The 17,063-nt window shown below is 36.7% G+C and overlaps 1 protein-coding gene across 1 annotated transcript in view; it reads left to right on the forward strand.

Moving 5' to 3' along the window:
- The window catches only part of CWF19L2 (CWF19 like cell cycle control factor 2), a 205,303-nt gene that overhangs the window by 44,692 nt on the left and 143,548 nt on the right, over window positions 1-17,063 (forward strand). The window contains exon 7 of the mRNA XM_024768921.1: window positions 15,894-16,003. Within this exon, the coding sequence (XP_024624689.1) occupies window positions 15,894-16,003 (110 nt within the window). The remainder of the gene's footprint in view (window positions 1-15,893; window positions 16,004-17,063) is intronic.

Consider the following 17,063-nt stretch of genomic DNA (forward strand, 5'->3'; position numbering starts at 1 on the left):
GATGTCCCTGGAGCCACGTTATAGGTTCCTTTTTAATTTATATTTATTAGTTTTACTGAAGTTATTAGTAATTATAACCTTTTCTTTATTGCCTTTCAGCTTGGGCAATAAAGAAATGTCTGCTGGGCTATATAATAATAACTGTAGTCATATAAGATTCTCTTTGAAATACTGATGTTTAGAAATTTAAGAGTTTGGGAATCATAAGTTTTCTCAGTGAACCATTATTATGTAGGGCCGATCCAAGCTTTTACCATCCTTGTTGTCAGAGGGCAGTCAGTAAGTTCATCTATAGGGAAGACTTAGAATTGGCAAATCCTGTCTGAGTATATGTAGTCAGCAGGTTCTTAACTTCACTGATTGGAGAAGACCCAAAGTTCTACCTTAGGTAGTATCTTTCAGCTTGCTGAACCAGTAGAATCAAAGACACTAGGAGAAAAATGACCGTACATAAAGGTTTTAGAGAGCCTTTCTCCCTTCCCTTTCATATAATGCTTTCACCATTTCCCTTTCTCATATTTAATTAGAAGGAGGAAGAATGACAGAAAGCTCTGAATGTCTGTCAGAGGTTCAGATCCCTGAGTTGAAATTAAGCTTTAAAAAATGATTTGTAGGTTTTTCTGCGTATGCAGATAGTGTAGTCGTTCTCTTTAGACTAGTGGTAGAGTTGAAACTGTGAGGCACCTAAAAGTGTTATAAAAGTAGTATTAAGAGGTATGTAGAGGTGCTATAGTGTTTATATTTAAGGACTTAGACTTTGGAGTTTGACTTCTTGGGATTAGAATTTTGGCATTTCCACTCATTAGTTCTGTGATTTGGGGAATGTTTCCTGACTTCTCTGAGCCCAGTTTAAACATTGTAGTAGGGAATAATGGTATTACCTGTCTTACATGGTTATTATGAGGATTTATCACAGAATCTGGAATATAGTAAATGTTAATAATGATGTTGTCAAATATTTGTCCTTATGATGAAATGTTTTGGGAAGATTTTATCAACAGGTTTTTTGGTAATGATTGAGGTGCCATATACACAATAACTAATTTGTTACTCTTGATATTTTTTTCCTTAGAGAAAATTAAGTAGAAAAATAAATAAATTTTCACTGTCCATACAAAATTATCTTAAATCATATTTTAGTAATGGGAATATTTGTACAATTTTTAAGTTTACAGAATAACACGTTTTTGTATCAGTTTATTTTCAATAGCAACCATGTGAGGGTAGCAAAGTAGATGTCCCAATTGTATAGGAAGCTAATACCTAATGTTCAGGAAACTAAGGCTGAAATTGGTCAAGTTATTTGCCTATAGTCATATGAGTAGTACTAGAACCCAGGTCTTCTGATTTTAGTCTAGGGTTAGTTACTCTAGGTTTTCATTAGAAGACTCTGTTACCATGTAGTTAGTAGATACTCCTGCTTAATAACTCTGTATTTTTGTTCATCCATGTAGATTATTTTCCCTCTTTAGTTTTTGGCTTTCTCTTACAGAATCTTTTGAGAAGTTGTTTCAAAGTTGATTTAAATCAACTGCCTTATTTTGCACACTAAGAAGCAAAATTTAAAGGAGTTAATGACTTGCTTGAGGTCTTACAACTATTTAATAACAACAGCAAGACTAAAATCTAGGTCTCCTGATATTCAGTTTATTGCTATTTTTATATTATCCTGTCTTCTGAGAAAAATGAGGATGTAGCCCAGATTCACTTGGTTGTATTTTGTCTATAATAATATAACTTTTAATTATGGAAGCATATACTCAGTCTCTGAATTTTTGACTTATAAACAACAGACTTCACGTACAGGTATATATTAAGTGCTCCATACCAATGAATTTACTGTAATTATTTGATATATCTTTATCTCAGATAGGACAGGGACCATGCCTTATTCATGATTTTTTTTGTTTGTTTTTTTAAAAAGTTACTTTTTAGTGAGTAGATACCCCATTCACCAATGTTTTACCCCCTTATTATTATTATTATTTTTTTTTTTTGCGGTACGCGGGCCTCTCACTGTTGTGGCCTCTCCCGTTGCGGAGCACAGGCTCCGGACGTGCAGGCTCAGTGGCCATGGCTCACAGGCCCAGCCACTCCGCGGCATGTGGGATCTTCCCGGACCGGGGCACGAACCCGTGTCCCCTGCATCGGCAGGCGGACTCTCAACCACTGCGCCACCAGGGAAGCCCCCCCTTATTATGTTTTGATTTCCTTCTGTGTTTAATAGATTTTCATATTCATAGTAAGTGTTCACAAAATATTTGTTGGATTGAATTTCTTGATAGATGATTCTGTAGTTGGTATTTTTTGTTTGCTTTTTAAATATTCAATTTGGTGAATTCTCTTGTTATAAATATTTTATTATTGCTATTGTTGGGGCCCAGGGTATGTTGCCCCAAAGTGTGCCTCAATGGCATATTGATTATTTTGAATTAAAGTTACTTAAGAAAGAGCTGATGCAAGAGGGACACTTTGAATCTCCTCTCTGTCTTCCTGAAAGTAGGGAATAAATTGCATATGAAAAATGAAGGTAGAAGGAAATTCTTAAAACAGAGATAGGGAATTTGAGGTCAAAAAGCCTATACAAACAGACCTTGTTACTTCTTTAATTTATTACCCCAAGCCCAAACTCAGTTTAGATTCTTCACTAATTAAGCACCCAAAGCCTAAGTTATTTTTGTCCTATAAATTTTTTATAAATTTAGTGTTTCTCTGTCTAAAAAGTATAAAAACTGGCTTCTTTGGTCCCTTCTTAGGTCCCATTTCTATGAGAACTCCATGAGCATGAATTAAAATTTTCACTGTGTCCATCAGTTTGTCAGTAGATAACTCCTTGGAATAAAAATTTTAATTATATAGCTAGAACATTAACATGGGTGTTATTTACAGTGGTTGTCTCTTATCACTGTGTAAATTGCAGATTTAGACTAACTTCCTTGAGTAGCTGCATTATTAATTTTGAACTCATAGAATGTATACATTAAGAAAAAGCAAGAGCAAAATAAACTTAAATGAAAAGCGAATCGAGTTAACTAGAGACCTGGATTTGAAGTACACAGTATTTTAGGCATGTAAAGTAAGACCCGTTATCTTAGAAGAGATAGCTTAGTGAAGATAAACTTTTGAGATTTGTGTGAGGGACAGAATTAATTTCAGAATTGAAAAATCTGTTTTTTTTAAAGTAAACTTTTTATTTACGTTCAACAGGTATAGAGAAAAGTACACAAATCTTTAGTATACAGACTGATTACAGTTGACCATTGAACAACATGGGGGTTAGGGGCACCTACCCTCTGTGCAGTTGAAAATTTGCATATGACTTTTAGTTGGCCCTCTGTATTTGTGGATTCAACCAACCATGGATCCAGCCAACTGCAGGTTGTGTATATTGTAGTATTTGCTATTGAAAAAAATCCAAGTGTAAGTAAACCCACATAGTTCAAACATGTTGCTGTTCAAGGGTCAATTGTATTTTTACAAAGTGAAAACATCTGTGCAATCAGTGTACAGTTTAAGAAACAGAACATTATTATCATCCCAAAGATTCGCTTTGTGGCTCTTTGAGTCACTGTGCTCTTGCCAGAGGGTTCTGGGACCAAAATTCTGCTTTGCCTGGAATCATATACTATGCCCTCTTTTGTTTCCTGCTACTTTTGTGCCCATTTTCAGATTCACTTGTGTTGTTGGGTATATAGTCATTTATTCTCATTGCTATGTAGTGGTCTATTTTAGGAATATGTATATCATAATCTATAATGTATATTCACTTGATTCTAGGCTGGGATTACTACAGGTTTCTTGCTATGAAGATTCTTGTACATGTCTTTTGGGGTCTCTGTATTTTGTGGGTTATAGAGCAGGGATGATCTAAACTAGTTCTGTTTTTGAACAAGGAAAATCAGGAACAGTTTTGATTTATTTATTAGATTTCCTATATGCAAATGAAAAGTGTGATGTATATAGAAGGAAATATAAGCAGCCTAATAAAGTTTGTTGGAGGCATTCAGATTTCCGTAGTTGGTAATCACAGCTAGAATAATTTGTTTCATTGTTATTATAGTTCTGTGTTAATATCTGCATTATTATCTATTATAATACAGATAGTTCTGTATTATCTGTAATTTCCTTATTCTTTTTTAAAAACTATTAATATATTTTATTTCATTTATTTATTTTGAAAAAAATTTTATTGGGGTATAATTGATTTACAATGTTGTGTTAGTTTCAGGTGTACAGCACAGTGAATCTGTTACACAAATACATATATCTGCTCTTTTTAAGATTGTTTTCCCATAGAGGCTATTACAGAGTATTGAGTAGAGGAGGTCCTTATTAGTTACCTATTTTATATATAGTAGTGTGTATGTGTCAATCCCAGTCTTCCAATTTATCCCTCCCCCACCCTCACCCACCGGTAACTATAAGTTTATTTTCTACCTCTGTATCTCTATTTTGGTTTTGTAGATAAGTTCATTTGTAGCCTTTTCTTAGATTTGACATGTAAATGATATCATATGATATTTGTCTTTCTTTGTCTGACTTAAGTCACTAAGTATGAGAATCTCGAGGTCCATCCATGTTGCTGCAAATGGCATTATTTTGTTCTTTTTTATGGGTGTGTAATATTTAGTTGTATATATATGTACCACATCTTCTTTATGCATTCCTCTGTTGATGCACATTTAAGGTGCTTCCATGTCCTGGCTATTGTAAATAGTGCTGCAGTGATCATCGGGGTGCATGCATCCTTTTGAATTCTGGTTTTCTCCATATATATGCCCAGGAGTGAGACTGCTGGATTATATGGTAGCTCTCTTTTTACTTTTTTGAGGAACCTCCATACTGTTCTCCATAGTGGCTGTACCAGTTTGCATTCCCACCAACAGTGTAGGAGGGTTCCCTTTTCTCCACACCCTCTCCAGCACTTATTGTTTGTAGACCTTATTGATGATGGCCATTCTGACTTGCGTGAGGTGATACCTTATTGTAGTTTTGATTTGCATTTCTCTAATAATTAGTGGTGTTGAGCATCTTATCATGTGCTTTTTGGCCATCTGTATGTCTTTTTTGGAGAAATGTCTATTTAGATCTTCTGCCCACTTTTTGATTGGTTTGCTTTTTTGATATTGAGCTGCAGGTGAACTTTGGAGATTAATCCCTTGTCAGTTGCTTCATTTGCAAATATTTTCTTCCATTCTGAGGGTTGTCTTTTCGTCTTCTTTATGGTTTCCTTTGCTGCGCAAAAGCTTTGAAGTTTAATTAATAAATTAACTAGGTCCCATTTGTTTATTTTTATTTTCATTATTCTAGGAGGTGGGTGGAAAAAGATCTTGCTGCGGTTTATGTCACAGAGTGTTCTCCCTATGTTTTCCTCTAACAGTTTTATAGTATCTGGCCTTACATTTAGGTCTTTAATCCATTTTGAGTTTATTATTGTGTATGGTGTTAGGGTGTGCTCTAATTTCATTCTTTAGCATGTAGCTGGCCAGTTTTCCCAGCACCACTTATTGAAGAGACTGTCTTTTCTCCATTGTATATTCTTGCCTCCTTTGTCAAAGATAAGGTGACTGTAGGTGTGTGGGTTTATGTGTGGGTTTATCTCTGGGCTTTCTATGCTGTTCCATTGATGTATATTTCTGTTTTTGTACCAGTACCATACTGTACCATAGTGTCTTGATGACCGTAGGTATGTAGTATAGTCTGAAGGCAGGGAGCCTGATTCCTCCAGCTCTGTTGTTGTTTTTTTTAAACATCTTTATTGGAGTATAATTGCTTTACAATGGTGTGTTAGTTTCTGCTTTATAACAAAGTGATTCAGCTATACATATACATATATCCCCACATCTCCTCACTCTTGCGTCTCCCTCCCAACCTCCCTATACCACCCCTCTAGAAGCTGCTTATACTTCATTGCAGCTTACCCTTCTGCCTCCCTGTGTCCTCAAGTCCATTCTCTACGTCTGCATCTTTATTCCTGTCCTGGCCCTAGGTTCTTCAGAACCATTTGTTTTTAGATTCCATATATATGTGTTAGCATACGGTATTTGTTTTTCTTTTTCTGACTTAACTTCACTCTGTATGACAGACTCTAGGTTCATCCACCTCACTACAAATAGCTCAATTTCATTTCTTTTTATGGCTGAGTAATATTCCTTTGTATATATGTGCCACATCTTCTTTGTCCATTCATCTGTTGATGGACATTTAGGTTGCTTCCATGTCCTGGCTATTGTAAATAGAGCTGCAGTGAACATTGTGGTACGTGTCTCTTTTTGAATTATGGTTTTCTCAGGGTATATGCCCAGTAGTGGGATTGCTGGGTCGTATGGTAGTTCTATTTTTAGTTTTTAAGGAACCTCCATACTATTCTCCATAGTGGCTGTATCGATTTACATTCCCACCAACAGTGCAAGAGGGTTTCCTTTTCTCCACACCCTCTCCAGCATTTATTGTTTGTAGATTTTTTGCTGATGGCCATTCTGGCAGGTTTGAGGTGATACCTAATTGTAGTTTTGATCTGCATTTCTCTAATTATTAGTGATGTTGAGCATCCTTTAATATGTTTGTTGGTAATCTGTCCTTCTTTGGAGAAATGTCTATTTAGGTCTTCTGCCCATTTTTGGATTGGGTGGTTTGTTTTTTTGATATTGAGCTGCATGAGCTGCTTGTAAATTTTGGAGATTAATCCTTTGTCAGTTGCTTCATTTGCAAATATTTCCCCCCATTCTGAGGGTTGTCTTTTCATCTTGTTTATGGTTTCCTTTGCTGTGCAAAAGCTTTGAAGTTTCATTAGGTCCCATTCGTTTAGTTTTTTTAAATTTCCATTTCTCTAGGAGGGGAGTCAAAAAGGATCTTGCTGTGATTTATGTCACAGAGTGTTTTGCCTATGTTTTCATCTAAGAGTTTTATAATGTCTGGCCTTACATTTAGGTCTTTAATCCATTTTGAGTAGTTTATTTTTGTGTATGGTGTTAGAGATGATCTAATTTCATTCTTTTACATGTAGCTGTCCAGTGTTCCCAACACCACTTATTGAAGAGGCTGGTTTTTCTGCATTGTATACTCTTGCCTCCTTTATCAAAAATAAGGTGACCATATTTGCGTGGGTTTATCTCTGGCTTTCTCTCCTGTTCCATTGATCTATATTTCTGTTTTTGTGCCAGTACCATACTGTCTTGATTACTGTAGCTTTGTAGTATAGTCTGAAGTCCAGGAGCCTGATTCTACCAACTCCGTTTTTCTTTCTCAAGATTGCTTTGGCTATTCAGGGTCTTTTGTGTTTCCATACAAATTGTGAAATTTTTTGTTCTATTTCTGTGAAAAATGCCAGTGGTAGTTTGGTAGTGATTGCATTGAATGTGTAGATTGCTTTGAGTAGTATAGTCATTTTCACAGTGTTGATTCTTCCGGTCCAAGAACATATCTCTCCATCTGTTTGTGTCATCTTTTCCTTTTTCATCAGTATTTTATAGTTGTATGCGTAGCAGTCTTTTGTTTCCTTAGGTAGGTGTATTCCTAGGTATTTTATTCAGTTTGATGCAGTGGTAAATGGGGTTGTTTCCTTAAGTTCTGTTTCTGATTTTTTGTTGTTAGTGTGTAAGAATGCAAGAGATTTCTATGTATTAATTTTGTATACAGCAACTGTACCAAATTCATTTATGAGTGCTAGTAGTTTTCTCATAGCATCTTTAGGATTTTCTATGCATAGTGAGTGTCATGTCATCTGCAAACAGTGGCAGTTTACTTCTTCTTTTCCAATTTGGAGTCCTTTTATTTATTTTTCTTCTCTGATTGCTGTGTCTAGGACTTCCAAAACTATGTTGAGTTGGATTAGCAGGAGTGGTCATCCTTGCTTTGTTCCTGATCTTAGAGGAAATGCTTTCAGCTTTTCACCATTGACTAATTGTTAGCTGTAGCTTTTGTTGTATATGGTCTCTTTTATGTTGAGTTAAGTTCCCTCTAAGCCCACTTTCTGGAGTTTTTTTTTTTTTGTCATAAATGGGTGTTGAACTTCGTTATAGTTTTTTCTGCATCTATTGAGTTGATCATATGGATTTTATTCTTTAGTTTGTTAATGTGGTGTATCACGTTGTTTGATTTGTGTATATTGAAGAATCCTTGCAACCCTGGGATAAATCCCACTTGATCAGAGTGTATTATCCTTTTAATGTGCTGTTGGATTCGACTTGCTAGTATTTTGTTGAGGATTTTTGTGTCTATGTTCATTAGTGATATTGACCTATAAATTTTCTTTTTTTGTGGTATCTTTGTCTGGTTTTGGTATCGGGGTGATGGTAGCCTCATAGAATGAGTTTGGGAGTGCTCCTTTCTCTGCAATTTTTGGGAAGAGTTTCAGAATGGTAGGTGTTATCTCTTCTCTAAATGTTGGATAGAATTTGCCTGTGAAACCATCTGGTCCTGGACTTTTGTTGGAAGATTTGTAATCACAGTTTCAATTTCAGTGTTTGTGATTGGTTTGTTCATATTTTCTGTTTCTTCATGGTTCAGTCTTGTAAGCTTCTGTCTTTCTACAAATTTGTCCATTTCTTCTGCGTTGTCCATTTTATTGGTGTAGAGTTGCCTGTACTAATTTCTTATGATCCTTTCTATTTCTGTGGTGTCCATTGTAACTTCTGTTTTTTTTATTTATAATTTTATTGATTTGAATCCTCTCCCTTTTTTTCTTGATGAGCCTGGCTGAAGGTTTATCAATTTTGTTTATCTTCTCAAAGAACCAGCTTTTAGTTTCATTGATCTTTGCTATTGTTTTCTTTGTGTCTATTTCATTTATTCTTCTCTGATCTTTATGATTTCTTTCCTTCTACTAACTTTGTGTTTTGTTTGTTTTTCTTTCTGTAGTTGCTTTAGATGTAAGGATAGGTTGTTTACTTGAGATTTTTCTTGTTTTTCGAGGTAAGCTTGTATTGCTATCAACTTCCCTTTTAGAACTGCTTTTGCTGTGTCCCATACATTTTGCAGTGTTGTGTATTTGGTGTCCTTTGTCTCTAGGTATTTTTTGATTTCCTCTGATTTCGTCAGTGATCCATTGATTATTTAATAACATATTGTTTAGCTTCCATATGTTTGTGTTTTTTACAGTTCTTTTTTTTCCTGTAATTGATTTCTAATCTCATAGCGTTGTGGTCAGAAAAGACGCTTGGTATGATTTCAGTTTTCTTAAAATTTTCAAGGCTTGATTTGTGACCCAAGATGTGACCTATTGTGAAGAATGTTCCATGTGCACTTGAGAAGAAAATGTTTTCTGCTGCTTTTGGATATAATGTCCTATAAATATCAATTAAGTGTTATCTGGTCTAATGTATCATTTAAGGCTTGTGTTTTCCTTAACTTTCTGTCTGGATGATGTATCCATTGGTTTCAGTGGGATCTTGATATCCTCCACTATTACTGTGTTACTGTCAATTTCCCCTTTTATGGTTGTTAGCATTTGCCTTATGTTGAGGTGCTCCTATATAGGGTGCATATATTTACAATTGTTATGTCTTCTTCATGGACTGATCCTTTGATCGTTATCCAGTGTTCTTCCTTGTCTCTTGTAACAGTCTGTATTTTAAAGTTTATTTTGTGTGAGATGAGAATTGCTACTCTCGCCTTCTCTTCATTTCCATTTGCATGGAATATATTTTTTCCATTCCCTCACTTTCAGTCTGTATGTGTCCCTAGAGCTGAAGTGGGTCTCTTGTAGACAGTATATATACATGTCTTGTTTTTGTATCCATTCAGCCAGTCTGTACCTTTGGCTGGAGGATTTGATGTATTTGCATTTAAGGTAATTATTGATATGTATGTTGCTAGTGTTGTTTTCTTAATTGTTTTCAGTTTGTTTTTGTAAGTCTTTTTCTTCTCTGTGTTTCTTGCCTAGAGAAGTTCATTTAGCATTTGTTGTAAAGCTATTTTGGTGGTGCTGAATTTCCTCTTAGCTTTTGTTTGTCTGTAATGCTTTTGATTTCTCAGTTGATTCTGAATGGGAGCCTTGCTGGGTAGATTAATCTTGGTTGTAGGTTTTTCCCTTTTATTACTTTAAATTTATACTGCCACTCCGTTCTGAGTCATCCTTGCTTTGTTCCTGATCTTAGAGGAAATGCTTTCAGCTTTTCACCATTGACTAATTGTTAGCTGTAGCTTTTGTTGTATATGGTCTCTTTTATGTTGAGTTAAGTTCCCTCTAAGCCCACTTTCTGGAGTTTTTTTTTTTTTGTCATAAATGGGTGTTGAACTTCGTTATAGTTTTTTCTGCATCTATTGAGTTGATCATATGGATTTTATTCTTTAGTTTGTTAATGTGGTGTATCACGTTGTTTGATTTGTGTATATTGAAGAATCCTTGCAACCCTGGGATAAATCCCACTTGATCAGAGTGTATTATCCTTTTAATGTGCTGTTGGATTCGACTTGCTAGTATTTTGTTGAGGATTTTTGTGTCTATGTTCATTAGTGATATTGACCTATAAATTTAGTTTGTTAATGTGGTGTATCACGTTGTTTGATTTGTGTATATTGAAGAATCCTTGCAACCCTGGGATAAATCCCACTTGATCAGAGTGTATTATCCTTTTAATGTGCTGTTGGATTCGACTTGCTAGTATTTTGTTGAGGATTTTTGTGTCTATGTTCATTAGTGATATTGACCTATAAATTTTCTTTTTTTGTGGTATCTTTGTCTGGTTTTGGTATCGGGGTGATGGTAGCCTCATAGAATGAGTTTGGGAGTGCTCCTTTCTCTGCAATTTTTGGGAAGAGTTTCAGAATGGTAGGTGTTATCTCTTCTCTAAATGTTGGATAGAATTTGCCTGTGAAACCATCTGGTCCTGGACTTTTGTTGGAAGATTTGTAATCACAGTTTCAATTTCAGTGTTTGTGATTGGTTTGTTCATATTTTCTGTTTCTTCATGGTTCAGTCTTGTAAGCTTCTGTCTTTCTACAAATTTGTCCATTTCTTCTGCGTTGTCCATTTTATTGGTGTAGAGTTGCCTGTACTAATTTCTTATGATCCTTTCTATTTCTGTGGTGTCCATTGTAACTTCTGTTTTTTTTATTTATAATTTTATTGATTTGAATCCTCTCCCTTTTTTTCTTGATGAGCCTGGCTGAAGGTTTATCAATTTTGTTTATCTTCTCAAAGAACCAGCTTTTAGTTTCATTGATCTTTGCTATTGTTTTCTTTGTGTCTATTTCATTTATTCTTCTCTGATCTTTATGATTTCTTTCCTTCTACTAACTTTGTGTTTTGTTTGTTTTTCTTTCTGTAGTTGCTTTAGATGTAAGGATAGGTTGTTTACTTGAGATTTTTCTTGTTTTTCGAGGTAAGCTTGTATTGCTATCAACTTCCCTTTTAGAACTGCTTTTGCTGTGTCCCATACATTTTGCAGTGTTGTGTATTTGGTGTCCTTTGTCTCTAGGTATTTTTTGATTTCCTCTGATTTCGTCAGTGATCCATTGATTATTTAATAACATATTGTTTAGCTTCCATATGTTTGTGTTTTTTACAGTTCTTTTTTTTCCTGTAATTGATTTCTAATCTCATAGCGTTGTGGTCAGAAAAGACGCTTGGTATGATTTCAGTTTTCTTAAAATTTTCAAGGCTTGATTTGTGACCCAAGATGTGACCTATTGTGAAGAATGTTCCATGTGCACTTGAGAAGAAAATGTTTTCTGCTGCTTTTGGATATAATGTCCTATAAATATCAATTAAGTGTTATCTGGTCTAATGTATCATTTAAGGCTTGTGTTTTCCTTAACTTTCTGTCTGGATGATGTATCCATTGGTTTCAGTGGGATCTTGATATCCTCCACTATTACTGTGTTACTGTCAATTTCCCCTTTTATGGTTGTTAGCATTTGCCTTATGTTGAGGTGCTCCTATATAGGGTGCATATATTTACAATTGTTATGTCTTCTTCATGGACTGATCCTTTGATCGTTATCCAGTGTTCTTCCTTGTCTCTTGTAACAGTCTGTATTTTAAAGTTTATTTTGTGTGAGATGAGAATTGCTACTCTCGCCTTCTCTTCATTTCCATTTGCATGGAATATATTTTTTCCATTCCCTCACTTTCAGTCTGTATGTGTCCCTAGAGCTGAAGTGGGTCTCTTGTAGACAGTATATATACATGTCTTGTTTTTGTATCCATTCAGCCAGTCTGTACCTTTGGCTGGAGGATTTGATGTATTTGCATTTAAGGTAATTATTGATATGTATGTTGCTAGTGTTGTTTTCTTAATTGTTTTCAGTTTGTTTTTGTAAGTCTTTTTCTTCTCTGTGTTTCTTGCCTAGAGAAGTTCATTTAGCATTTGTTGTAAAGCTATTTTGGTGGTGCTGAATTTCCTCTTAGCTTTTGTTTGTCTGTAATGCTTTTGATTTCTCAGTTGATTCTGAATGGGAGCCTTGCTGGGTAGATTAATCTTGGTTGTAGGTTTTTCCCTTTTATTACTTTAAATTTATACTGCCACTCCGTTCTGGCTTGCAGAGTTTCTGCTGAGATATCAGCTGATAACCTTACGGGGATTTCCTTGTATGTTATTTGTTGCTTTTCCCTTGTTGCTTTTAATATTTTTTCTTTGTATTTAATTTTTGTTAGTTTGATTCATATGTGTCTCAACATGTTTCTCCTTGGGTTTATCCTGTATGGGACTCTCTGTGTTTCCTAGACTTGGGCAACTATTTCCTTTCCCATGTTAGGGAACTTTTCAACTATAATCCCTTCAAATATTTTCTCAGACTCTTTCTCTTTCTCTTCTTTTTCTGGGACCCCTATAATTTGAATATTGGTTCCTTTAATGTTGTCCCAGAGGTCTCTGAGACTGTCCTAATTTCTTTTTTTATTCTGTTCCACTGCAGTGATTTCCCCCATTCTGTCTTACAGCTCACTTACCCGTTCTTCTACTTCAATTATTCTGCTACTGATTCCTTCTAGGGTAGTTTCATTTCATTATTGTTCATCACTGTTTGTTCTTAGGTTCCTCTAGTTTTTTGTTAATCATTTCTTGTATATTTTTGATCCGTGCCTCTATTCTGTTTCTGATATCTTGCATCATCTTTACAATTATTACTATGAATTATTTTTGGGTAGATTGCCTAGTTCCTTTTCATTTATTTGATCTTGTATGTTTCTATCTTGTGCCTTTGTCTGCAGCATATTCCTCTGTTCTTTAATTTCGTGTAACTTACTATGTTCGTTGTCACCTTTCCGCAGGCTGCAGGGTCGTAGTTCCTCTTGCTTCTGGTGTCTGCCCCCTTGTGAGTGACGTTGGTCCAGGGGCTTGTGTAGGCTTCCTGGTTGGAGGGACTGATGCCTGTGCTCTGGTGGTTGGAGCTGGGTGGGCAGGGCTGTGGCAAGAGCTGTATTTTGGGTGTCTTGAGCATAGGATGACTTTTGGCAGCCTGTCTGCTGATGGTTGGGGTTGTGTTCCTGTCTTGCTGGTTGTTTGGCCTCAGACATCCAGCACTGAAGCTTGCAGGCTGTTGTGGGGAGCCAGGTCTTGTTGCTGAGATGAGGACCTCTGGGAGAGCTCACACTGATTAATATTCTCTGGGGCCAGGAATTCTCTGGAAGTCCAGTGGCCAGGACTTCATGCTTCCACCACAGGGCTCAGTTTCAACCCCTGGCTGGGGAACCAAGGAAGAACTTGCAAGCCACGTGGTGTGGCCAAAAACAAACAAAAAACAACAAAAAAAAAACAGAAAAGAGACAAAAACCAAGAGAAACAGAAAACCAAAAAGAAGCAAACAAAACCAAAAGATCCAAAAAAGCCCCACAAATAATAAAGTAGACAACCACCAACCAAACAAAAATACCTCAAAATGAAAACAAACAATAGAAACAGAACTAACAAAAACAAAAGAGAAACAACACAAAAAGCAAAGACTACAAAAAATAAACACACAAAAATGACAAGAAAACAAAGTGAAACAAGCAGAAAAAGAGAAAAAAAGCTCCAAAACAAAAAAGAAAAAAAGACAAAAAGAAACAAAAATGACAAAACAAACAAAAAAACCCAATAGACCAATAAAAAATACATATAAAATTTTAAATGAATTAATTAAAACAGCAAAACAGAACAAAATAATTCCCTGGGGGCTCTGCTATCAGTGTCTTTGCCCCCATGGTGAGCCATTTCCAACCTCCACCTCCCCAGGAGGCCCTCAAAGACCTTTCAGGTAAGTTTCTGGACCTGCTCTGGGCAGTGTGGTTGCAACACAGATTCTGACCTGCCCCAACTCCCATGTGCACATGTCCCCAAAGTCCACAGCTGCCAAAGCTAGACCCATCTCAGTTCTGGGAGCACTCATCTCTTCAGTTGTTCTGCAGGTGTTGGATATACCAGGCTGATCATGGGGGTTAAATCTGGCTTGTGCAGCTGCACAGAGAGATTTTAATTCTTCTTCCTTAGTCGTACAGCCGTGGGGGCTCAGTTTTGGTTTCGGTCCCATCTCGGTGTGTGGGCTAACCTCAAGCATCTGCTCTCCACCCAGGCAAGTGGGGGCAAAGGCAGCAACTGAGTGGGAGACTCTTACTCGCTTAGGTGGGATTGGCCACAGGTGGTGATCAATTGGGGCATGCATGCTTGCTCAGGCAGGAGGGAATAAGGTGCCTATGACTGGGGCATGTGCACTTGCTCAGGTGTGAGGGGGACAAGGTTGCAATGACTGGGGCGTGGGCACTCTGTTGGGAATCCCTCCCAGTAGCCATGGAGGCCAGGGCTGGCGTGTGGGGAGAGAGGCTGCGATGGGGGCCCTGCCCCTTGTGTGCCACTCAACAGTGGCGCCTTGCTTCTAAGGCAGTCCTACTTCTTCCAGGAGCATTCCCAGCTGCAGAGCTCCTCACTCCCGTCCCTTCAGGCCGTATCCACACAGCCAACAGCAGTCCTCTCCCTGGGTCTGCTCTCCTAACATCTCGCATCAGCACCCAGCCCCTGCCCACGTTGGCAGACACCCATCTCAGGCTGAGGTGCGCAGGGCCGTGGTACAGACTGTCCATGGAAGTCTTGTTCTCTTCTGACTGCCACAGATCAGCCACTGCCCTTTCTTACAATAGCCCCTGAATCCACCCCTCTATTTCAGCATATTTTGCCACTGGTAAGGGGGCCTCCCTGGGTTTGGTAATCTCTCCTCTCCTTCAGCTCCTCACCAGGAGTGTGGATTCCATCCCGTTTCCTCTTTTCCTTTTCTTCCCTTTCTCTCCTTCATCCTACCTGGTTACACAGGGATCTTCTCTTGTCCTTTTAGGTGTCCAGGATCCTCTGCTAGTGTTCAGCAGGGGCTCTATGCAAATTGTTCCACTTGTAGATATATTCTTGATGTACTTGTGGGGAGAAGTGAACCCCAGGTCCTCCTATTCCACCCTCTTGACTGCTCTCAGCTCCTTATTTGTTCTTTGTGTTGTATCTGAAAGAGCTTTTCCACCCCATGTGTGTACCTTTATTCCTTATTTATTTCTAGGAATGCCCTTCCTACTCTTATCTTTTATTATAGAAATCCAACTCATTTTTTCAGCCTGGTTTGTGAAATTTTCCCTGACCTCACATTTAGAGGCAATCGTGCCTTTTTTTCATTTTTATATAACTTTATAGCTCTTTATAATACTTATCAAATATTATCTTTGTTATAATTATTTATGTCTTTTTATTCTCATTCTCTTAGATGGCAGTGTTTTTGAGGGTAGTTTTATTTTTTCCTTCCTCATAATTGTAGAACTGTACCTTACATATATAGGCACTCAAGTATATGTTGAATTTTAAATGTATTTATGATTTTTATATATTCAAGGAATAATATGTACTTTTATAGTTAGAAATCATTGTAGTAGCAATAAGTATTCTGTCATAACCATGTGAAAAGTATAACTGACATTTAATATTGGAATTTAATTTCAGTAGTAGAAGATGGTGGTTTAAGCTGGCTAAGGAAGTCTTACCAAAGAATGAAGGAACAAGCTGAGAAACAAAATAGAAATTTAGAAGACATTGTAGCTGAAAGATATGGGGTGAGTATTAAGGAGATACATATTATTTTCAGAGTTATATGAGAAATTAACTTTGTCAGTGTTTTGTGCCAGGAAATACTTTTGAATTGACTTGATACTAAATTTCAAATGTGTATATTGCTATAGCCATTTTTTTTCCTTTTCATTTTTATGTAAACCTATGTAGCATATTTGAATATAAAACTCAATGAATATAAAACTTAAGTATGTAAAATTTAAGTATGCATGTGTTTAATGTAAAAGCAACGTTTTCTTCTTGTGAGGAAATTTAAATAATATAGGAAAGCCTCCATAGTATACCTCTGGACATAACCACTGTTAAAAATTTTGTGTATATCAGAGATTTTATTTTATTTCAGAGTTTTTGTTGTATTCCGGAGTTTCAGATTGTAACAGTTTTTTTGTTGTTGTTTAGAGCGTGTGCTTTTAAAAAGTGATATTTATTTTTTCTTCCAGTTTTATGAAATATACTTGACATACTTGACATATACTTGACATAACAGCACTATATAAGCTTAAGATATGCAGCATAATGATTTCACTTACATACATCATGACATGATTACCGTGTGTGTGTGTGTGTGTGTGTGTTTGTGTGTGTATGTGTATGTACAAAACAATGGAATCATGCCGCAGTATATTTTAGAACCAGCTCCCCCATTTACCATGGGTGAATAATCTTTCTGTTTCAGTAGCTATTGATATCCTGTTTTTCTTTTTTAATTTCAGAAGAAAGAAGGCTTAGGAAGGAGTAGGCAAACAAAAAAAGTGAGAGAGAAAAATTATCCTTTGCTTTAAGAGAATCTTTGTTAATATTTTGATTTTTTTTTTAGATTTTTTTTCTGGTTATTATATACTTTTAAAATAAACAGTTTTATAAAAGTAGGCTCGGGCTTCCCTGGTGGCGCAGTGGTTGAGAGTCCACCTGCCGATGCAGGGGACATGGGTTCATGCCCCGGTCTGGGAGGATCCCACATGCCGCGGAGCGGCTGGGCTCGTGAGCAATGGCCGCTGGGCCTGCGCGTCCGGAGCCTGTGCTCCGCAACGGGAGAGGCTACAA

Source organism: Neophocaena asiaeorientalis, unplaced genomic scaffold (assembly GCF_003031525.2).
Source record: "Neophocaena asiaeorientalis asiaeorientalis breed wild unplaced genomic scaffold, Neophocaena_asiaeorientalis_V1.1 scaffold151, whole genome shotgun sequence".
Lineage (NCBI taxonomy): Eukaryota > Metazoa > Chordata > Mammalia > Artiodactyla > Phocoenidae > Neophocaena > Neophocaena asiaeorientalis.